The sequence below is a fragment of the Ursus maritimus genome, unplaced genomic scaffold (assembly GCF_017311325.1).
Source record: "Ursus maritimus isolate PB19 unplaced genomic scaffold, ASM1731132v1 scaffold_3, whole genome shotgun sequence".
In the NCBI taxonomy this organism is placed as follows: domain Eukaryota; kingdom Metazoa; phylum Chordata; class Mammalia; order Carnivora; family Ursidae; genus Ursus; species Ursus maritimus.
In genome coordinates, this window is record NW_024425563.1 from 44,608,990 (window position 1) to 44,631,934 (window position 22,945).

General features: G+C 56.2%; 1 protein-coding gene across 1 annotated transcript in view; it reads right to left on the minus strand.

Annotated features, from left to right (window-relative positions):
- Positions 1-22,945, minus strand: part of MINDY4 (MINDY lysine 48 deubiquitinase 4) — a 103,153-nt gene that overhangs the window by 23,631 nt on the left and 56,577 nt on the right. Inside the window, exons 10-13 of the mRNA XM_040644123.1 lie at positions 15,814-15,915; positions 14,153-14,216; positions 13,015-13,080; positions 7,966-8,033 (exon numbers count right to left, since the gene is read on the minus strand). Of these exons, the coding sequence (XP_040500057.1) occupies positions 7,966-8,033; positions 13,015-13,080; positions 14,153-14,216; positions 15,814-15,915 (300 nt within the window). The remainder of the gene's footprint in view (positions 1-7,965; positions 8,034-13,014; positions 13,081-14,152; positions 14,217-15,813; positions 15,916-22,945) is intronic.

The following is a 22,945-nucleotide window of genomic DNA, read 5'->3' on the forward strand; positions in this document are numbered from 1 at the left end:
TTTAAGGACCAAACAATAGTGCGAAGGGCATCTGTGCAACGACTAAGAGAACCTGGGCTCCAAAGGCAGGGGGCCCCTGGATTCGAATCCAGTCACTGCCACTTACTGGCTGTCCCCCTCTCTGAGGCTGCCTCCCCCTGCAGTAGGGGTGGGACGGTGCCTCCCTCTACTATAGACTGCTGGGAGAGCAAGGTGAACTATATAAAGCATCTGGCATTTAGTAAATGTCACTTCCTTTTTCCTACGATAACAACAATAATAACAACTAAAAACACAATGACCAAGAGGTCATGATTCCCGCAACCTCAACTGCTCGTGTCATGGCCAAGAACCCAGAATAAATGGGGGCCTGCAAGCGGTTGAAATGTAACTATGAATATCTATAAAGGACTTGGGTAGAGCGGATATGGACTGTTTTCCCAGGAAGGCCTGCAGGGAGTGGGCGATGAGTCAGTACACCTGCATGGCAGGCCTCCGCTGCCACCTGCCCTGTGTGACCTTCCGCAAATTGCTTTCCATCTCTGAGCCTTCAGTGTGTCATCCCCAATGGGGCTAACAATGTGCACCTCGACGAGCTGTTGCCACAAGGGCCCAGCCCTGAAAGGGTCTCACAAACAGCACAGAGCTCCCCAGGTTGGAGGCACAGGTTGTGACTGCCACTCTCCAGGCAGGGACCGGGACAGGACAGAGCAAGGTGGGGTCTAGGAGGGAGGGCAAGGCGCATGGATGGAGAGAAAGGAGCCGGCCTGGAGGGAGGAAGGGAACAAAGAGGTACCCAAGCCCTTCTCAAGCTGTCTTCTGCCTCACCACCCGCTAGACCTCTCCCCACGTGCCGGCCCTTCCTTCCCAACCAGACTCAGTGCGATTGTTCCCTGCAAACCCCCACCACTGGCCTTCACCTGCTTTGTTCTTGTGGCCTGCCAAAACCCTTCCCACCTATCTCCCAGAGCCCTGCTAAATGTTGCCTCTTCCGCAAAGACACCTCCCTCGCCCCAGGACAGATGTGCCCATCTCTCCTCAGCCGGGCCCTTCTCAGAGCACCCGCCCAGGCTTTTCGCGCCTTGTCCCTCCAGGCAGCAAGGACTTTGACAGCCAGGGTTACATTGTGTCCATCTGGCCCCCTGGCACTCAGAATTGGTCTCTAACTCTGCAGATACACAGCAAATGGGCCCTAAATTCTGGGAGCCTGGCCCACCCCACCCCAGGAGAAGCTACAGGGAAGGCCCGGAAGGAACAGCCTCCAGAAGCTGGATCCCAGGAGGTGTGCGGAGGCAGGCAGAAGGAAGCCTCCCACCCAAGCAACGGAGGCAGGCCTGGAATGGAAGATTCTTCCAGAAAGTTAATTGCTTCTCCCTCCTCCTGAGGCCCATCCTCTTTACCTGGATGCCCAGGCCCTTCGAGGAACATGGAGGGATAGCCGTTGGGTAAGTGGGTAGGGTTGCTAGACGCGCCGAGAGTCAGGAGACTCTCCTAGCTCTGCCACTAATGCCAGTGTGGACTGGGCATAGTCGCCCCCTCTGCCACAGGAGGCTCGGGGTGTCGCCCTCAACCACACCCCGCCGACACTCACTAGCCCTGTCATGCCACCTCAGCAACCTGGGGCTGGCCTTGCTTTGGCCCAGACAATGCCGGCTGAACTGAAATGGAGGAGGAAGCTGGTGGACAAGCCCCTGGTCTGGTGTTGGCCCACTTGTTTCCCACTTCTCCTTCTAAGCTGGCAGACACAGCAGGGCAGTGCCTGTCACTCCTCCCCCAGCCCAGGAAGCGGATGCATGCACAGGGTCTTAGACTGGAGGCCAGGCCACACAGAGAGGGCTCAACTTGCCAGCAACCTGCCCTAATTTCTTAGAGCCTTGGTCCCCACATCCGAAAAATGGGATAACGGCCCCAGGCCTGGTCTGGGTGGTTCTGTGTGTGCCGCGTTATTCTGGGCTGGAGGAGTCCAGGTGGGTGCAGCAGGAGGGTGGGGGAGAAAGCTGAGGGGTATCCCATCTACCCCCTCCTGTCACAACAGCACATCTGGGACCACCAAGAACCTGGGATTCTCAACAAGGACAGCCCCCTGCTCAAATCCTTATGCCACAAGCCACTGGCCCAGCCCACGACTAAGGTGGTCTCTGCCTCGGTGAGCTCTGCCAGATCTGGAAGCTTTGTCATTGCTTTTCTTTGTTTCTGAGGGGAGCCTGTGGGGGCCTCGATTAAGGCCCAGATCTGACCCACTCCCAAACCCACATCTGCTCTCCTGTTCTTTGATGAATCCCAAGCTCCCAGTTCCTGACTAGACAGCCCACCCCTCTCCCTGTCAGTGTGGCACCCCTCTGTGGGTTCTGCCTGCCTTCCAGGCCCTCTGTGTTCACACGCCCCATGATGGGTGCAGCCCAGGCCTGGCCACCATGAGGTGTTGGGAATGGGGTCATGGCTGCCAGCAGGCTGAGGGGCACTGGAGAAAGGGCTTCCTCGGGGCACTGGGGTGGCTCGGTCGGTTCAGGGTCTGCCTCTGGCTCAGGTCTTGATCCCGGGATCCTGGGATCAAGCCCCACATCGGGCTCCCTACTAGGTGGGGAGTCTGCTTCTCCTTCTCCCTCTGCCCTTCTCCCTGGCTCCTGTTCTCTCTCTTTCTGAAATAAATAAATAAAATCTTTACTAAAAGGGGGGACTTCCTCTCTGCAGGGCTCACCGAAGCCCACCACACAGCAGGGCCCTCCTGAGAATACAGCTGAGACAGAGGAAAGAAGCATGACAGGACAGAAGGAGGGACACCATGTCCCAAAGACGCTGTCTCGTTCCTGGATCCAGACACTCCTAAAGGCCTGGGCTTTTGATATGAATCAATTAACAGTGCTGTTTTCTGCTTATACTGGCTAAGAAGCAAGTTCTGTCACTTGCCTTGCATCGCCAACACTCACGGATGGCTTTCTTTCAGGGCTATTTCCACAAAGAAAGAAACTGCTGTTGTTTTTCCTCTCCTGGAGAAAGTTTTAGAGAGCCACAAAGCCACCACGGTGTGGGTGCTGCCCCTCACGCTCAGCGCCTGCATTGTGCTGTTCAGAAACTACTTCAGCAGATGACAAGCTACTGCCTATTTTGGACTCTCAAGATTGCCTTTGGACGGCCCACGCTGCCACTGCAATGAGTGCCACGGGTGTGAGGCACAAAAAGGGTCTCTTCCCAAGCTGTCCCCCCCACCACCCGGGCCTCTGCCACCAAGTGGGCATCTCCGGAGCCTTCCCTTGTGTCCCCCGAATCCCAGGGTCCCAAGCATCTTTGAGACCTGTGAGAGCATGCTGGGGAAAGTTCTAGGCCATGCGGTTTGGAAAGCGATAGAGCTAGGTAAGCATGAAAGCCTGTATGAGATTTACTGTAAGCAACTCAAGATCTTAGGAAGGAAAATAGATGGCTGGAAATCAAGTGGAAAAAAATAAAACCTTCACAAGGCTTTGCAGTCGGCACCAGTAAACAAAATTCAAAGGCCAGCTTCGCTACTGTTCTTCCGGCCTCTGAGGCTGAAGCGGCCAGGCTGTGCCCGGCTATGTTCGCATCTGCCCTTGGCACCCTCACCCTGGCTCCCCACAGAGCTGGGAACAGCCCACGACAGGAGGCACTGATATGGGTGCAAGGCCTGCCCCTGGGCCTTGGGCAGGCATCTGAGAGCCCTTGCTCGGATGGCCATGCCCTCAGGCACACACACACACACACACACACACACACACACTCACACAACCAAGTCACCTTCACACAATCTTGAACATCAGCACCAACACCCACGTCATCTCACACCCAGCCCTGCAACCTCACGGATCCCTCGTCCACGCGCACACCAGCACAAGAGCACACGCATGCGCCGTACTTGTAAAGATCCAGGGGGTTCCCAGCCCCCCACTCGGCTTCTCCCCTGCTGCTGCGCAGCACATGATCTGAGAGATGGCCCTCTTCGGGCTACCAGGACATGTTTGCAACTGCTCAAAGTAGTAACAGATCACCCTGAAACGGCATCAAAGGGTTTGGCGAGGCTGAACCTGAACTCCAGAGCAGGAAGGCCCTCAGGGATCGTCTGGTCCTACGGCTGGTAAGCTGTGTATGCAGAGCTGGGGCTTCTCCAAACAGGGGTCTCCTGGGGCCAGGCTGGGAGACGGGGGGGGGGGGGGGGGGGGGGGGGGGGTTTGCAGAGGTCTCCGCCTCCCCAATCCCCCAACCACACACACACACCCTAGTCTTGCTGCGTCTGCTTTTTACAGTGAGCTTCGGGATACAGTTTATTTGGAAAAAAGTCAGATTCCAGGTTCACTACAGAAAGAGTTTCAGAAGCACTGGTTTGCCTCCCATTAGAGGTGAAGGGCCTAAGGCGCAGGCTGGGTCAGCCATAGGCGTGTTGGCCCCAGAGCAGAGACGGGGACCCAGGCGTCCTGAAGCTATATCTCAGCCAACAGGTGGGATGCTTTCATGTGAACTGTCACCCACTGGGCTGCCCCGGACAAGCCTATCAGCTCAGCCTGACATACAAAGCCTGTGCTAGGTACCATCTGCCCCCATGTACCCAAGTGTCCCTAAAGAAAGGTCTTTGCAAGCTGCCAGCCCCTGCACTTCAGCCCCAGGAGGAAATGGGCTTTCACCACCCCAGGACGTTGCCACTGCCAAGGGAATCACAGCGAACCTGCAGCTAGGTCTGGCATCCATCCTGAGAACAGAGACCAGAGGCTGTCGGAAGCGGAGAAGCACCTCTGGAGTGTGCGATGGGCACAGAGGAGGCGTGGGCTGTTCCAGAAGCTCCCCTTCTAAGGCCAGAGAACAGCTCCTTCAGAGCAGCCCTGGAAATGCCAGGAATGCTACCGTGTTATTATAAGTAATGTCAGCGTGAATCTCTCAACAGGACGCGGGCACCATTTCGACAGGCCATTCTCCTCCTCACCATCAGGCCTGTCTCTTTACCTCACACTGCCACCCTTTTCAGGGAGCCCCCCAGACCACAGGGAGGAGTGACTGGCTCCACTCCATGTCACCAGCAGCCCTGTGCCCAAAGCCTGCCCTACTCTCCACCCGAAGCTCTCAGTCTATCTAGAAGTGGTTTTGAACTTGAACAAATAAGGCAGAGGAGAGTGTCATCTCAAGCCCGTCTCTGGAGGGCGCACTCCCAGGCTGGGGACTGGTTCTCCCACCTCCCCTTTCTTGACCCTCTGAGCAACTGCACACAGTACCCCGGGAGCCCGCCGGGCCGCTGAGGACGTGCCTGCTGGGTGAGCACCACCACAGCGGGACCCAGCCCCCACCTGCAGGCCATCCCTGGGGCCATGTCTCCACCGCCAGGCACCAAGCTGAGCCTGAGGGCAAGACACGACAGGATGAGCACAGCTGTGACAGGGTCAGGCCAGCAGTGGCCATCATCGAAGGCTTGCTACCCACCAGCAGCCGAGCCAAGCACTCGACCTATAAACCTTCATTCGATCTGGTAAAGCAGGAATTATCATCCCCCTTTCACAGAGTGAGAAACTCAGGCTCAAAGGAGTAGAGACTCAGGCCTGAAACCAAGCGGCAAACCCAGTCTGGGGCCCGGCTGTCTGGGCTGAGCTGTGTGGGCCTGGGGCCAGTCTTGTTTCTTCCTCTGAAAGTTGGGGAGGCTGATGGGAGTCACTGGTGCCACCTAACAGGGTTGTGTGGGGACGAGGCACATTTCCGGTGTAACATGTTGCAGCATGGGATTGGGTACAGGGGAAGCTTTCTGGATGTTGCCTACTCTCGTTCCCACTGCTGATGAGGGTGTCCTCTGTGTTGCCTTCTCAGAAGGGGAGGGGAGGCCCAGGAGTAAGACAAACCCAACCAGTGCCCTGCTGGGTCCAGTGCTAAAGCAGGCCTCTACGCCGGTCCTCCTGGAAGGCAGAGGACAGGCTGACCAACGTTGCCCCTGGGGGCTCCGACACCATCGGCCTCCAGGACCCAGGGAGGGTCCTCAGGAGGCCTGAGTGGGAGGGAGCTCATCTTTACACACTTTCACTGCTCTGTCCTGAGAACAAGGGGAAGGAGGTGACCCCGGGCAGGTCTTGTGGGTCCGTGTGCCTGTGTTTGTGTGCGTGTCTGTCTGTCCGTATATCTCTGTGTGTATGTGTCTGCGTGGGTTTACATGTCTGTCTGTCTTCTCGTGCACGTATGTGTCTGCGTGTCTGTGGAGGTGCATCTGTGTATCTCTGGGTCTCTGTGTGTGCGTGTATATGCATGCCTATGTCTGTGTGTCTGTATATTATCAGCATGACTGTGTATGTAGTACCTGTGTGTCTGTCTGTCTGTGTGTCTGCATGCCTGCGTGTGTACAGTGGAGGGGAGGACTGTGGCAGGCGTGAGACTTCAGGCCTATCAACATGAGGCTGTGCAGGCCCAGCAGGGCAGCCTTCCCCCCACAGATGCCTCCCAGGTGCCACACCCTGGGCAGGGACTTACCCCTGCCTGGCTTGGTTGGATGGGGCAGGGAGGGGGCAGAAGCAGCCCAAGTCCTCTAGCTCCGGACAATGGGAAGAGTAGCCTGGGTATGGGGCTCTGAAGGCCCCTGCGGATGGAGAAGGCCGCCAGAGCTGCTCCCTACAGGGGCGCACAGGTAAACAGCTCCCAGACTGGCAAGCAGGACCTGCAGAGCTGACCCGGTGACCTCCAGAACAGAGACACTCTGATCAGAGTCCTAGACCTCCAGAGCCAGAGGGTCCCCCATACAGATGGGGAAACTGAGGCCCAGGAGATCACACAGTCAGATGTCACCAAGCCTGGTCCTGAGAGCCTAGCTTCTCCTCCATGAGCTCAGGGGTCTCACCCACACACCCAGAGACCCCCACCCAACCCAGGCAGCCAGGGATTAGCAAACCCAGGCCTGGGGAGGAGGCGGTGCGGCTTATGGTCTCCATGCACGTGAGTCCAGGCCAGGAATGAATCATATCATTATGGCAGGATTAGAAGAAAAATGCCATTAGAAAATCTGTGCGTGCACCACATTTAATAAGGTCAGTAGCAGCAAGCAGCAGGCAGGCTGGCGGCACGAGGCCACAGAGCCCCCACGTCCTCCTCCCACCCAAGCCAGAGCCTGCAGGGAATAGGACAGGCCCTGGCCAGGCCCAGCCACGCGGAGCAAGTTTCTCCTTCTGCCCGGGGCCTCCCCAGCCTGGACACCACACAGCTATTCTTTCTGCCTCCCCACTCCTCAGGGCCCACCTACTTGGGGTTGTTTCCAAATCATCCCCCACAGCAAGCACCCCCCAAAGTGAAAACTCATTCCCTGGGTCCCCCATGCCCTCTGGAGTCTGCTCTCTCCTTGGAAAAGGAAGCAGTAATCAATTGTACTTACGAAATTGTTACTGTGCTGTTAATCTGCTGCCCTCCCTGGTGACATAATGCCCAGGTGACAGATACGGGTAAGAGGCCTGGAAAACTCGTGGAGGATGAGTGTGATGGAGAAAGTCCAGCTCTTGGGCAGCTCAGGAGGCTGCACTTGATAAGGATGCATGGATTTGAAGTCCTCTTGCTTCCAAGGCCCCTAGGCACCCGCCCATAGGTGTCCTCAGGGCTGGCCCTGGACACAAACGTTGCAGCTTTCCAACTGCCATGGCCTACAGTGAACCCCCCATCCTGAGTTGGTGGGGGCCCTCAGTCATTTCCCAGGCCTCTGCCTCAACTGTCCATCCCTGCACATGTACCAGGGGCATCCAGATGTGTGCTTAAGTATGCACACGCCGCTGTCCCACTGGGGGCCCCAGGGGGACCAAAAGCTCCATGGGTAGGGGTGTCTCTCCAGTCAGCCCCAGAGCACACAGGGAGACTGACAAGGTAGCTCTNGAACCGCTGACCGTCCCCCACTCCACTACTTCCTTCACCCTCTCAACCCTGCTCACTACACGCCCACTGCGCAGCACGCGTGGCCCTGGGCTCTGGTCGGGGGCATAGGGAACCAGACAGACAAGTGTGGCCCGGGAGGTAAGGGAGGAGGACACTCACAGCTCCGTGGACCTGGACAGGATGGCAGACAGCGTGAGCAGGATGCATCCGTAGGGCCCCGCCTCAAACTGGGAAGAAGAGAAAGCGATGAGCACCCACCAGGTCTGCACCCCCTCTCACCTCCTCGGGGCGGGGGACACACCCGGGGAGCAGCCTGACCCTGAGCCAACTGCCACTAGCCCGGTCCCAGAGGTTGCCAGGACTCCCCGGCAGGCCCCCTAAATGATGGGAAGCACACCAGCCTGAGTGATAGCAGGAGCGGACATGCTGCCCACCAAGGAGCATGGCCGTGACGTCCGAGGCCTGGAAGCTTGCCATGCAAGCTCCCTCCCCACGCGGCTGTCTCATGGGCGTCGTCACACTGAGAGCTGTCACAGGCCTGTGTGGCAGTATGGGTAATACTGCCCTCTGCCACACAAGGAAACAGGCTCAAAAACTGAGCACCTGGCCCAAGGTCAAACCGCTGGTAGGCTCCATCGGATTCCAAATCCCTTACTCCAAAGACCTGCACTGTGTTAAGAGCAGCAGAGAGCGGGTGGGGGACAGAGTCAGGGTTAGGAGGGGAGAGTGAGGTGAGCCGTGCAAGTACAAGGACAGAGCCCGTCTTTCAAAAATGTTTGGCATTTTGTTCATCGTGGATTTTTTTGGATTAATTTAGATATTAAAATATTACTTTTGCTGATTACTGAGGATGTGGGTACCTCCTTGAATTCTGCACCCGAGGTGAGCAGCTTATTCGTCTCGCCCTAGTCCCAACTCTGGGTTAGAGCCCACCGCACAGAGCCCAGCTGCCTGGGTTTTTAAATCCTGGCTGTGCCACTCCTAGCACAGCGACCTTTCCTAACCTCCCTGTCCCCCAGTCTTCTCATCTGTAAAACAAGGAGGATGATGACAGGATAGGACCTACCCTCCTCAGGGTGTTGTGAAGAGTCAGTGAGATAACCCCTGTAAAGCCCATAGAACAGGGCCTGACACCGGGAGCGCCGTGAGTATAATGCTGGCTCTGCACTGCCCATCTGTGTGGTGGGCATGGCCTCCGGGGATGGGCTAGGTCACTTGGGCTCCCTAGGGCAACGTCAGCCCCCCACTGCAGTGCAGTGTGAAGACCTTACTTATACCACTTTGGGGATGACACCCGTCCGCATCTGGGAGCTGTGAGGGCAGATGTTGTCTTCCCAGAGTCAGCGTTCCTTATGTGTGGTCAGTTTCTTTGTGGACTTGAAACCAGACCTAAAGAAACTTGTTTTCCAAAACAGTAAGAATGATATAATTTATCATATTTCCATTTTGCCTGGGTTGCCAGGAAGCTCTGAGCCAAATATGGTCCTCAACTGTGGTAATTATTTCAGCTCAAGCTTCTGATAAAATTATCTTTTCTTTCCTTCAAAACATAGTCTTCATTTTCATACAGTAATTCGATTAGTCATTAAAAAAAATTTCTGTGTGAATTTTTGTGCCAAGAGGATGGTTCCCTGCTGAGTCTATGTTTGTGAACAAGGTGGACATGGATTTGTCTTCATGGAAAGTAACTCAGGGAAGAAAGAACGAGAAGCACCTAGAAAAGAGTGGAGGAAGGGCTCTGCTCTGACAGGAAATGAGTGGTGTTCTGGAAACACACAGAGAGAGACTTCAAGCAGACTCAGGTTAAGGGAAAGAAGGAACGTAAAGGAAGGCATTCTGGAGGAAGTGATAGCTAAACCCAAAGGACGAGAAAGAATCAGAAGAGAAGGAAACGCTGTTCCAGGCAAGATGAAAAGCACGTGTAAAGGCCCAGAGGCAAGAGAGGGCAGGTTTACTACGGTTGGAGCACAGAAGAGCCCTGAGGACATCATTTTTATATAATTAACTTATTTTTATAAAATTTATCAATAACAGAATCTTTGGGGGGGATTACAAATGGAATAAATGAGTCGACAACAATCTTAAATCAACCTCATCATAATTCTCTGATCTCAAGCCAGTCACTTCGCTTCTGTTGCCCTCAGTTTCCCCATTTGCAAAATGAAGATGATGAATCCCATCCTGGCATATTTCCTTGGGTTCTGGTGCACATTCTATGAGACCGAGTCTGTGGAAGTGCTCTGGTCACTGCAGAGTACTAGTGATATCCTTGCACAGGGGGACACAGGCCTGGGAGGACTGGCACCCTTGTCACAGCTCTCCTGCAGACTTTCGTGTTGCCTGGGGGAGTGACAGAGCTCTCCATCTCCATTTCCCCTTGAAAGGTCACCCAACTGCTGCCACGGACTCACACATTGTCTTGGGGGAGCCATGACATTTTCTCGGTCTGTTCCCCTCTGCCATGCGTGTCACTGCAGGACTGCATGAGGCAGGGGACACGGGAGCCTGCTGCACGCCCTGCGTCTGTGTAAACATGGAGGACTACTGGTAGTATGCGGGCCAACATTGTCCACAGTCCTTGGGATTCCCTCAAGGACAGCTTCCCAGGAGCCTCGCACGAGCCCCTCTGTGCGGACTGGTTAGTGAGACGACTGGGGCGGGGGTGGGGGGGGACGGGGTGGAGACGCTGCCTGGGGCTCCTGGCCCCTGCCAAACACGACTGAATGGCACCAATATTCCATTTTGTTTAAAAAAAAATTTTATTAAAATTATCTCATCAAATTCAAACTGCCAAGACATGGGAGGCCACAGGGCAAGGTGCCTGCATTGAAAGGAGAGCTCCCCAGACAGGCGGTTGGGCCGGAAACCACCAGAGGGTCCGGAAAAATGTCTGGTACCGCTTGGGAAGAAAGGGCCATTCTCCAGCCCTGCTCGGGCCCTGGAGAGACCGAAGCCCACCACGGAACCCCAATCGGAGGCAGGGGTGGGGGCCTTGCCGGCTCGCGGGGGGTGGCCAGACATCTCTCCCGGAGGGGGAGCAGTAATGAACACACAGCAAGGAGGCTATTTATTTTGGGCAGAGATGGTTCAGTGTTCGTTCCCAGGCCTGGCACGAGGAACCCCTAGGCCCAAGCCATGAAAAATGGATTTGGTGAGGGTAGTGCTGAGGCAGCTCAACGGCTTCCAGCAAAAACATAATTAAACGGTGGGGGAAAACACCACCTTCCCGGGTGAGGAGGGCCAAAGACTGACCGCAGGCACACAGGGACCAGAGCCAAGTGAGGAGGGGGAGTCGCTCTGGGGCCCGAGGAATGACAGGAAGAAGGCAGCCCCTCCCCTGGCACCAGCCCCACTCTCTGAACCGCTTCCACAGTTGCTGTCTTGCTTGGGCTTCGCCGACACCCTGGGGTACGGACCGAGGGAGGAGGGGGACCCCATTTCACAGACGAGGACGTACAAAGCCTTGCTGCTGAGGTACCACCCCGGCCGGGGCCATTGGTGGGTGAGGACAGGCCCTTGGAGCCTGTGAGCGATTGCCCCAGGGCCCTCCTCTGCCCCTAGAAGGTTCCCAGGGCACTTCCCGGGGGTGAGCACAGGTGCCCAGGGCCCTATCCCCTGGTCTAATGACACGCACGGCGTCCGAGTGGGCCTCGCTCGGCTCGGGGACGCACCGCTGCATTTTCACAACGCTGAGAGCAGTTAAGAGTAGGAGCCTTCCTGCTTACTTAGATCACTCCTGGCACTTCGTTTAGAAGACGTTCTTTTCCATGAGTTTAAGCTTCTTCTTTAAAAACCTCTGTTGGACCATTAAGAGCGGGAAGTATCTGCTAACTGCTCCATCCTCCGTTTTCTGGGCCAGGCAACTGAGGCCGTGATGCTCCTGAGGCCACATGTGGCCGGGGGATAAGCTAGAGGAGGTGCCCGGGCCCCTGCTCCACGCCCCCACAGCTGCTCCGGACCAGCCCGTGAGCATGCTGCATCAGCAGACAGCCCACTGGGTTACGCCCATGGAGAACCAGAGGGAGCCAGGGACAGGGAGCAAGTGATGGCCGGCGGAGGCCAGGACCCCTCCCACGTCAGAGCCCCTCCCTCACACCTCCCAGAAAGGCCAGACAGAACAGTCAGTGCAGAAAAGGCAGCGTCATAAGCTGAGGACATGGGCCAGGGTCCTTGGGCTGAATTATCCCTAGGCAACAGCTCTGGGGCAGAAAATGTGGGGTGAATCAGCGCCTAGATGACTCCGAGCAGGCCCCATTTTCCTACCCAAGAAGCATCTGTGCCGTCAGGGCTGGCACTCTTCCTAGGCTATGCTCAGACCGTCAGCACCTTCGGGGAACAAGAGGAGAATATTCCAGCAGCAGGAGTGTCCAGCCTGGTCCCACCTCTGGCAAGTTCTCCACCCTCTGGGCTCACCAGCAAATCCTCTGTTGCCTTCTCCAGAGCCTAAAAGAGCTGGTCCCACAGCTCAGAAGGCTGAAGGAGAGGCACAGAGGAGGCACGGAGCATTTGCTAGCACACCAGGAGAGAAGGGCTCAGCGCTCTTTCTTTCCTTCCGTCCTGACACACAGACATCAGAAAATGAGACCCTGCGGTTGGGGATCTCAGAGGTCATCTCTTGGCCTTGGCTCGTGCTGCACCCTGCCTCTGTAATGCGTCCCCCTCATTTCCACATGTCCACAGCTAACAGTCTCAAGGGGGCCTTAAATAATCATGATAATGGTGATCATATAACATCAACAACAAAAGCTAAAGTCAATGACAACATCGAGCCCGGCACTAGTTCTAAGTACAGTTGTTATCAGCCCCATTTTACAGATGAGGAAACTGAGGCACAGGGGGCCTAAAGAAGTTGCCCAAGGTTACAGAGCTACTATGTAAGGGTTGAACCCTAGATTCAAACCCAGGCTGAAGGCCCCAGAGATCATATCCTTTACCATGGAGGCTTCAACTCCCTCCTCCACAAAGCCAGCGAGGCTACAGCCCTTCTCTGAATCCCCGTAGCACTCTGTGCTGTTCAGGCCCTGGACGTGTCCCACCCCATCTCACAGCAAGGAGCGGGTGCACAGACCCCCTCCAGCAGACACGGTGCTGGAGGACACAGCCAGCCAGCCAGGACACCAAGCAAGGTCCTGTGTCCAGCAGGGTCCCCACCAAAGAAAGCAGATGGCTTAACAACGCACATCCCCCCAAATAAACCATGGGCCATACCTGATGGATGCTTTGTTGAAGAAAAGTCACCAGCTCCTCATAGCAGGTCAAACTATACATTGTGAGCTGGGGAGACACGAACCCACAGCGTGAGCCGCCCGAGCCCCACAGACACTTCCGTGTCCCGTCCCGGCTTCAGTAGCTACAAGACCCCACTTGGGAATGTCCCTGCAGTCAGTGGCAACCCCAAGAGCTGGGCAGTGAGGCACCCCCATGCCTATGTGCGACTTAAAAGGCGGACAGGGCCCAGCTGGGGTCTCTGGGGTCAAGTCCGCCCCGCCAGCCTCACCAGGCCTACAGAGCCCAGGAATGGAGACACCGGGGAGCTAAAGCAAAGGAGCCAGCATCACGCATGGCCCGCCCTGACAAGTGGGGCTGCACCTCTGCGGGCCAGTCACAGGTATCCGAGAAGCACCTGGGGGCGCAGGGGGGCCAGGGCGAGCATCCCATCCAACAGGCCACTGCTGGGCCAGCTCCTGAGTTCAGCGGGAAGCGTGAGTCTGTCTCCTTTGTTTTGTCGGGCAGCTCGGGGGAAAAAAGCCACTTGTAGAGAAAACACCCAACCAGGTGAGACCCCTAACTAGGATCCTAGGGCCACATGTGCCCAAACTTAGGTCAAAGGGAACAAACTAGGTCAAACAAAAACCCTCCGTGAAGAGGAGGCGCGTTTGTGGGAAATGTCCCTGTGTGAGGATATAATCCGCATGTCTCCCATTTCTTTCCTTTTCTTGGTCTGGCTTCATGGCTGGTGCTCTGTTCCCCCACTCTCTAACCCCCGCTCTGTCTCCACGCCACTCCCCTGCCCTCTCACGACCCCAGCGAGGGTGCTGAGGAGACACAGAGGGACAGAGACGGCTGCGGCTTTGCCCGAAGGCATCACGCAGGGGCCGCTCTTCTCTGTACAGCCTCCATGTGACAGGGTGCCCATCAGCCTTTTGGCCACAAGAGCAGTTCTGGCGAGAGCCCGCTCCCCAGCCCCCCAACCCGGCCCCCACCCCAATCCCAGGTGGAGGATCTGCTAGCCTGGGCTGCAGGGAGGGCTGGCCCATCCCCAGCGGAGGGAGGATTTACTTATATGAAAGGAGACTGTCCCCAAACAAAGCCAAAGGTTGCGTGATAATTTTCCAGAAAGCCGTACTGTTTCTAAGACTCCATCTGCTTTGTATTTCCCTGTTGGACTGAACTGCTGTGTTCCTGAAGCCCTAAAAAGGAAAGGGAGATGCATGAGTCCTCTGCATGGAGAGAAGACGTGCCCTTGAGCCAGGGCGAAACCACATGTGCCATTAACTGAGCACAAATCGGAAGGTGGCTCCGGGGGAGAGAACGGGACCCAGGGTTTCTCATTTCTTCCCCGGTCTGACCTCACGCACTGGGCTGGGCCCAGAGGACGCCACAAGTGGGGGTGGGGAAAGGAACGGAAAAAAGACAGCAGAAGGAGAGCTCGGGGTAACCAAACCCAGGGCCTGGCAGGAGCGAGTCTGCCTCTCACCCACAACTGACAAACAGATTTCCAGACGAAGGGATGCTGACTTGCCCTTCGTTTTCAGGGCCGTGAGGAATTCCAGACTCTGGCCTGGGACTCCGCACCCCAAGCCCATCACCATCTGTCTACACAACAGTGGGCGTGTGCGGCCCAGGGGCAGGCACTAGAAGCGGGTTTGGGTGGGGGGCCCACGGTGCCGTTAGCCTGCTGCGTAGGCTGGGAGCAGCTGCTGCCTCTCTCTGGCCTTCTGTCTGCTTATCTGGAAAACGGGAAGAAATTGAATTTTTGCCCCATCTGCCTTCAGGGCTGCCATGCAGATCCTAAGGGCCAGGGTTAATGCATAGAAACGTATTCACTGGAACACGAGTACCAAGGACTAAGCACTCCATAGGAACAATGACAATAATACCGAACAGCAGACATTGTCCTAAGCACTTGATGTTTATTATTACATACCCTTTATTTATACGGATAAATGATTTAAATGGATAGATAATATTATCAGTTATTATATACAATTTATTTAGATCGACTCATTTAATTCTCACAGTCACTCTACCAGATAATCCTTACTATCATCCACATTTTCCAGATGAGTCAACAAATGAAGCACAGAGAGGTTGAGTCAACTGCCCAAGGTCACACAGCCAATAAACTCCCAGCATTGGGAGTTAGTCTCTGAAACCCCTTCTCTTAAGCAGTATGCTCTACTGACCATTGTACCCCACCAGAGTGTAGTCTTTGGCCCCAAAAGGCACCCCTTTTACTTAAGCTTAGCCACAGGCCTGGGATGAAGTGATGCTTCCACTCTGAAGGGCCAGGCAGAAGAGCCGGCAAACCACCCATGTGCACCACGGATGGCGTCCTCTACCTACAGCATGATAAAGCGGCAGGGGACGTTTCTTCCTCCACGGAACGGGGGTCCAAGTGACAGTGAATGGGAGCATGCTCTGGGGACTAGGAGAGAGGTATGGGGCAGAGGGTGACTGGTTCCTGAGAGGTCCGGAGCAGAGAAATAGGGGAGCAGGCTGCCTAGGCCAGAGGTCTCCTCTGATGGGCTGTGTCCCCCAAGGCTTCCCACGGAGGAGGGCCAGGCAGGCACACGACCCCAGCAAAGAAGAGCCTGGAGCTGCGTGGAGGTCTCTCCGGGCCTCTCCCCATGCTGGTGTGGCACACAGGGCCGGCATCCGGGAGGACACACAGACAAGCTGGGTGGGAAGATGACTGCCCCGAGGATGGTAAAGCACACAGCCAGCTTGCCTGCAGCTGGGCCAGCGTGTGAGTGGGCCCCGTGCCCCACCCTGGGAAGCACTCACAGTGTGACCACGGCTCTCTCACGGCCCCCGGCCCGCCATATGATGTCCGCAATGGCCAGAGCGAGGCAGTGGGTCCTGCGGGCATTGGAAGGCTGCAGCTGCCTGCAGAGGAAAAAGAGAGTGTGTTTATGCCTGTGGGGACACAAGCCAGGACAGGGCAGCCCTGTAGCAGATGGCCTATTCTTTCCTCTGCCACATAGAGAGGGCCCTGCATCCCAAGGACTTCATGCAGCAGGGCCTCCTCTTACGAGGGCCAAGGGAAGCGTCCTGAGGGAGAGGCCCCAGGTGGGGCTGGAGGAGGAGTAGGTTGAGGAAACGGCCCCAGGGGAGCAGAGGGGACCCTGGAGGCTTGGCAGGGCCGTGAGTTCTGACGGAGCCCAGGAGGCCGTGCTGAATGTACTTGGGAACTCCTGCCTTCCCGAGGCAAGGTAGCCATCCCAGGCAGATGTCTGGTACTGCCCTGACCCAGCCTTGGCCACGCCCAGCATCCAGGCCCCTGGAGACAGCGGCTGTGCAGGCAGGTGCCCTTCACTCCCACCAGCCACAAGAAATGAGATCATGGGTACAGAGGGGAAAGCAGACTAACTTGCTGGTCACTTACATATAGGGTGTGGGATGGGGGAGAGGAAGGATTCAGGGTAATCTCTGGGGGGTTAGTGGTGCACAGTGGGGCTGCCAACTGAAATGAGGAATACAGAGCAGAGAGGAGGATTGGGGGAGCAGCTGGAGGTGCACGTGGGACCCCTAGGTGAAGCTACCTGACACACGGAAAGCCCAGGAGAGCATCGGGGCTGAGGATAGGTTTATACAACACCAGCACGTGAGGAGTCCTTGCCACTGTGAGGGGCTAAGATTTCCCAGAGAGAGGATGAGGAAGGGCAGAGGTGGTGGCCAAGGATGAAACCCCACAGGACTCTGGTGTACCAGGGACGCAGAGGAAGGCAGGAAGGGGCACGGCAGTAGGGGCACGGCTGGGAGACGGTGCTGTTACACAGTCCTAGGAGCAAATGGGCTTTGAGCAAAACAGGCAGTCAGCAATGTCAAAAATGGCAGAGAGATGCCTTATGATAGAAATGGTAACACAGAAGCCCTGGTGCATAAAATAAGCAACAGGGAAGAACAGGCAACAGCCTGATAGAGACACTTCTTTCAGTTTCCAGGGCTTTTCCAGGGCTCCCAGAGCTGTACTTCTTGCCCACCACTGGAGTCTACGAATTTTTTCTAAATTCTTAGAAAAATTAAATTCTTACAAAAGCAGCCTGAGTGTTAGGCTCTTCCTAACAAACAAAGGTGCCTTGATGAAGACCCTGCTGGGGCACAAAGGAATACACGGTGGGGGGCAAGGGGTGGGGGTGGGGGTTCTATGTTTTCAGTGGCCAACTAACACCTGAGCTCCATGCTGAGCTGTGGGGGGAGAAAGAAAACTGAAGAAATGGGAACCAGGAGACCAGGACACAGGTCACCATGATGGGCAGCATGTGGTCACTTCCCAGTGCCTGAGACACAGAGCATCTAGGCTGTCCCGATGCCTTTAACATGGGAGGTAAACAACATAACCGTCCCTCAGTTTCCCCTTCCATAAACTGGAGATGATACTAGTACATCCTCCATAGTATCGGGAGCTTTAAACAAGGTGACATGTGTAGGGTCCATAGCCCAGTGCCTAGCATGGGGCGAATGTTCAATAATGGACACTTATCACTATTGTCTTTATGGAAACATCAAGTCCCCACCTTGGCCGTGGTGACAGGAAGGTGAAGTCCTACCATCTGGTGTGAAAGTGACAACAAGCCCCTGACACCAGGCCATCCTTCAAACCTAATGAGACAAATAAGTCCTCAACCACTTGAAAAATGAAATGGCAGACTGCCTGCTACTTGCGCAGCCTCTGGAAGCCCGCCATGCTGCTCGAGGAAATGGTTACCACGCCATCACCAAACCAGGCAGCCTGGGCTGTGGGGAGAGCACTGGCCCGGGTCACCATAGACTATGAAAACAAAGGTGAGGAAATGATGTGCTGGGTTTCCGGAGAGGTGATGCCAAGGACGGAGAGGGGCCTGGAAAACAGGGCTTGTCGGACAAAGGAGAAAGGATTGGACATTTATCCCCTTGGATTCAGAACCTGTGAAAGTCGGCTTTGTCATCCCCACAGCTCCTGTTTCCTGCCCTGCCCCCACCCAGGTGACCATCACATCCTGTCAAACACACCTCCTGAGGACCCTTGTCAATCCCCTTCCTGCCCGTGCCAGGGACCAGGGTGCCCTGCTCCCCAGCTGAGTTGTTACAGCCAGTCCCTGACCAGCATTTCTGCTCCATCTTGTCGCAGTGGGCTCTTCCTACAACACAAGTGTGACCAGGGTACCCCCCAGTTAGAACCCTTACCGGGGCTAGGAGTTGTGCAAACTTGTGTCAGGACTGCAAACTCTGCCTGGAACATCTGTGCTGGGAAACCCGCAGACATGGAACTAAGAGGTCACCTTTCACACACTCGCCGTGTTCGACACTAGCCGGCTAAAGCAAGTCATGTGCTTGACTGAAAGCTTCTCAGTGTAGTCACAAATAAGATTTGAAAAGCCAACATATATTGAGGACCTATCATGTGCCAAGCACCATTAGAAACACTTCACATGTATTATTTCATTAACCATTAAAGCTACCCTATAATGGCGGCAGTATTACTGCTTTTAAATGGGGAAACTGAGGCACAGAGACTAAGAGATTCACCCAAGGTCACACAGTTAGTAAAGTTGGAACAGTTAACACAGCATTGAGGGGGGAAGGAGAGCTTGAGGAAGTGGAACCAACTGTCTGGAGCTCTTGGCTTTAGGAACCAGCACCCCTCTGCCTTCAAGCCTGTCTCTTGGGCACCATGCAACACTACAGAGCGATCTGGCTCCTCCGTCCGGCCCATGTCTTCCTGATCTCACAGACGGGTTACAGAACCCCTGAACCTCTGCGTTTCTACACCAAAGTCCTCATTCTTTTCACTGGCTTCCATTTAGAAACTCTTCTAGTCTCTCCATCCTTCCCTGGGCCCCAGTTTGCTCTTTTAAGACACATCTTTCCAGAAGACGCAATGGGAAAGTGCAGTGGTCAGGCCTGGGTTTGGTTCCTGGCTCCCGGGCCTTGGAAAAGCCCCTGGCCCTCGCCGGCCTTCACCTTCCCACACAGATGTGCACACCCAGCCACATGCCCCCAGGCATCATTCCAGTACTGCCATTTCTGCCGCGTAACTGGCCCCAGGGCTGTCCGCGCAGATGACGAGAGCAAGGGGGCGCTGTGGTGAGTCACCCAAACTCCAGCTTCAAACTCCCTGCTTCGGCCTGCAAAACCCCAATGACGAGGGTGGTCCTGTATCGCCTTCCTCGGTCAGACGCACCCTCGTCAAACTCCTACCATGCCTCTAGCACCCAGCCAGGCTTTCCAACCAAGAGAAGTTTCTTTAAGCGTCTAATTCCTCATGGGAGGGGTGCAGGATGAGGACATTTGTCTCTGGGTGCTGGGGGGCGTAGGCGCGTAACACAGCCTGCATGTTTGCCCACACTACGCAAGTCCTTCAGATTAAAGAGATGTTCTGATCCTAACTATCTCGAGATAGCCTTACCCGTCCACTCTGAGGAGCCCAGCAGTCCGAGCCTACCAACCACCCAGAGGAAGGCTGGTGGATGACCGTAGCCTTTCTGCTCCCTGCCAGGCTCACAAGCTGCTGCAGGCCGTGGAAAAAAGCCTGGTCCAGGGACCAGCGGACTTGGGGTCCAAGCCTGGCTCTGCCACTGGTGTTCAGATAGGCCTCAGACAGGGGCCCCTCCTTCTCTGGGCCTTGAATTTCCCAATTTCAAAGGGAAGAGGAGGTGGGGGGACCACATCCTTGTCTGTGGCTCTCTCCAGGCCTGCAGGGGAGTGAGGCTCGTCGTCTCTTCCCACAGCCACCGGCACAACCCCTCCTCAAGGGGAAAAACACAGAGTCTTGCCGCCTGGCTCTGTCCTCCCTGACTGAGGAGAGGCCAGCTGCTGGCCTGACAGAGTGGGTCCTAATGAAGCCAGACAGCCCCGCAGAAAAAACAGCACCCCTGCCAAGAGGACTTTATTTCAGCATGACTTCCCTGGAGGGCGCAGTCAATCCCCCACGCAGCTTTCACAGAATCGCTCCCCATCGGGGCCGGGCGGAGGGCACGAGGAGGGGCTCTCTACCAGCAACCCCAGCGTGGAAAGGCCCCCAGGTCCTGCAAGGGCCCCCAGGGCCCAGAGCTGGGCAGCTGCAGATGCTACTTCAGTGTGGCAGCTTGAGCCACCATGGCGTTCCTGAAGAGAAGAGGAGCCACCTGCATTTTTTTTTTTAAGTTGGTCATTTCTGAAATCCTGGAATTTCAGAGTCAAAAGGAAGTACCAAAGCTCGAACCCAGCTCAGCACACACCGCCCATGCAGAAACATCAAAGACCCAACCCGTCGATACTAAGATTATACAAATAAATCAATGAAACCAGAGGAGCTGGGCATGAAGAGGGGCCCCTACAGGGCTGTCAGCCTTTGCTCGCACGAGGTGTTTGCTGTATTACTCTTTGTGCTTCTGTATTGCGTTCTTCCAAATTAGGGGAAATGGGGAGGGGGTGCCCAGAAGGCCTCTGTAAAACACAGAGCCGCACCTGGTCACTGAGAGTCCGTCTCGGGGTCCAGCATGTGAGTGTTTCAAACACAGGCCATCAGCCTCCTGGCGCCAGCCCCTCCTGACCTCTCAGGCTCTCCCGCTGCTCAGAGTCTCCGCTGGGGCACAGCAGAGTGGGACGGCAGACAGGGCTCAGCTGCAGATGCCAGGAGTGACCCTGGGTGAGCATCTTCCCTCTCTGAGCCTCGGTTTCCCCTATGCCTGCTTACACAGCCCTTGATGATTTACAAAGGACTGTGTTTGCATTTCCTTGTTGAGCCAAACTCAGGCAAGACAGAGATTCACCAATGGAGAAGGGGAGGCTCAGCAGCCCAGGTCTCTGGACCCAGCCTTGCAGGGCCTCACCACAGAGAGCAACAACCCAGACACTGCTTTCACTTCCCTCCTCAGCTGCCAGCCCTGAGCACCACCAGCCCCTTGCTCCCCTGGCCTTTGTTTGACCCAAGTCCTAGCTTGAAGCCAGAAGAACTCTCCCTTCCCACCCCGAATTGCCCTCCAGGCCCTGAGGCAGGCTGGAAGCTCAGCAAACCCAGCCCCACGGCAGAGGAAATGGGAGAAGGAAACACAGGACTGGGGGTGGGGGGGCGGGGGGGCAGCTGATGCCCCTTGCCTACAGCCCATCACCACTGGGACCTCCCCTAGCTGGTCCCCCCCCTTGAGCTACCTCTTCCTGAGCCCTTGCTAGAGCCCCAGTGGCTGGAGGCAAAAAGCCAGCCCACTGCGCTCGGCTTGCATGGAGATGGGGCCTGCCTGCAGCACCTGGGGCAGCAGGGGGTGGGGGCAGAGAGGGGAGGGACTTACCAGGAGCACCCAAGGTTGTGGGGCTCCCAAGAAAACTGAGGTCACTCTTCTGCGGCATGAATCCTTCCATGCTTCCTGGAGGTGGGGGCCCTGGCCAGCAAGCCGAGTTCCCTGGATACTCCACGCAGACCTCTTCTGGTTGAGGCAGGCAGCCAGACTGGGGCTCTTTCCCACCTGCCGCACCCCTACATATACCCCCCAGCAGCTCCTTCTTCCCCCTTCTCCCTCTGTCTACCCACCACTGCCCCTACGACCCAGCTCAGACCCACCAGCTTGGCCACCGAGAGCTTTCAATCTAGGCTGGCCCCGACTCCTCTGTCAGAGTCCCAGCTGACAGGGAGCCCATGGGAGCCAAGGCTGCCCTCCCGCCCCCCACCTTCCCAGCAAAGATTTGATGGAACTCTCCATCTAGCTGGCGCTTAAATAGACACCTGTCAGCCTAAACTGGGGTCTGAGTCCATGCTTGGCCAGTGGCTGACTGACAGACGGTAGGAGGTGGAGAGAACCTCACTTCCCACCCACTGACCTGGTTTTCTTTCTACCTACAGCCCAACTTGTACCCATAAACAAGATGGCTTTTTTTCCTTCCAAGCCCTGGCTCCCCTCTCTGGTGTGGAGAGCAGGGCACTCCCCGGAGAATGTACCTGTGAATCCAGAGGCTAGAACATCCCCTCAGTCATGTGTGGAGTGGGCAACAAGAATCAAGCCTGCCTTGTGTGTGCCCTGGGCAGAAACAGCCCTTCCTGGAACCAACTTAAACACCCATCCCAACCATTGGGAAACAATCCACAACTTCCCCCCAAGTACAAAGTCCAAGTTCAAAAGCAGCTCTGGATGAGAAGAGGGCTGAAATGAATTATGAGACATCTCCCATGAGGGCCAAGGCCAAAGCTGGACCCAAGTGGCTGGTGAAGGCCCTGAGGCCCCTCTGGCAGCCTGGCCCTGACCCATCCACCAGCCCTAGGTCTCACCCTGCCCCCCCATAAACTCTGCCCCGGCCACCCAGGTCAGCTCTCAACTCCCCTCCCCGCCCTGCTCTCACTGCCCTCGGGCCTTGCTCTGCACATGCTGTTCTCCTTACTGGAACACCATTCCCTCCCCTCCCTGTGAGTCTGGATAACTCATGCATTTGTGCGTGCGTTCATTCAACAAAAATTCTGAGGGCCTCTTCTGTGGACTAGGCCCTGGGCTGGATGCCAGGGACAGCCTGTGAACCAGGCAGCCCAGGAAGGCCCCTGTTCTCATGGGGCTGGTGTTCCCAGGGGGTGGCGGGCTGGAGGTGCGACGGTGGATAGGTAATGATGTCAGGGAACAAGGGAACCAAGGGGAGGCCTTGGAGCGGGCCGGGGTGCATCTCAACTAGGGAAGGCCTCCCCGACATCAAGGCCTCTACGTGGTGAAGAACCCAGGAAGAAGTCTGAGGGATGTGCTGGGAAGGGGGAAATTGAGGGAGGAACGAGTACATGTAAGGGTGTGTGTGAAGCCAGCTGGAAGTCCTGATGATCTCCAGACCTCAGCGGAATTCGAATGTCAGCCCTCCAACAGGCCTGCCCCACCCCGTTCAGGTCCAGGTGAACGCTGAGCGTCTGGCACACCCCCGGGGAGCCCCCTGTTTGTCTGGCTCTCATGCTCAATCGTAGGTGCTGTGAAGGCAAGGCCTCGGCTGT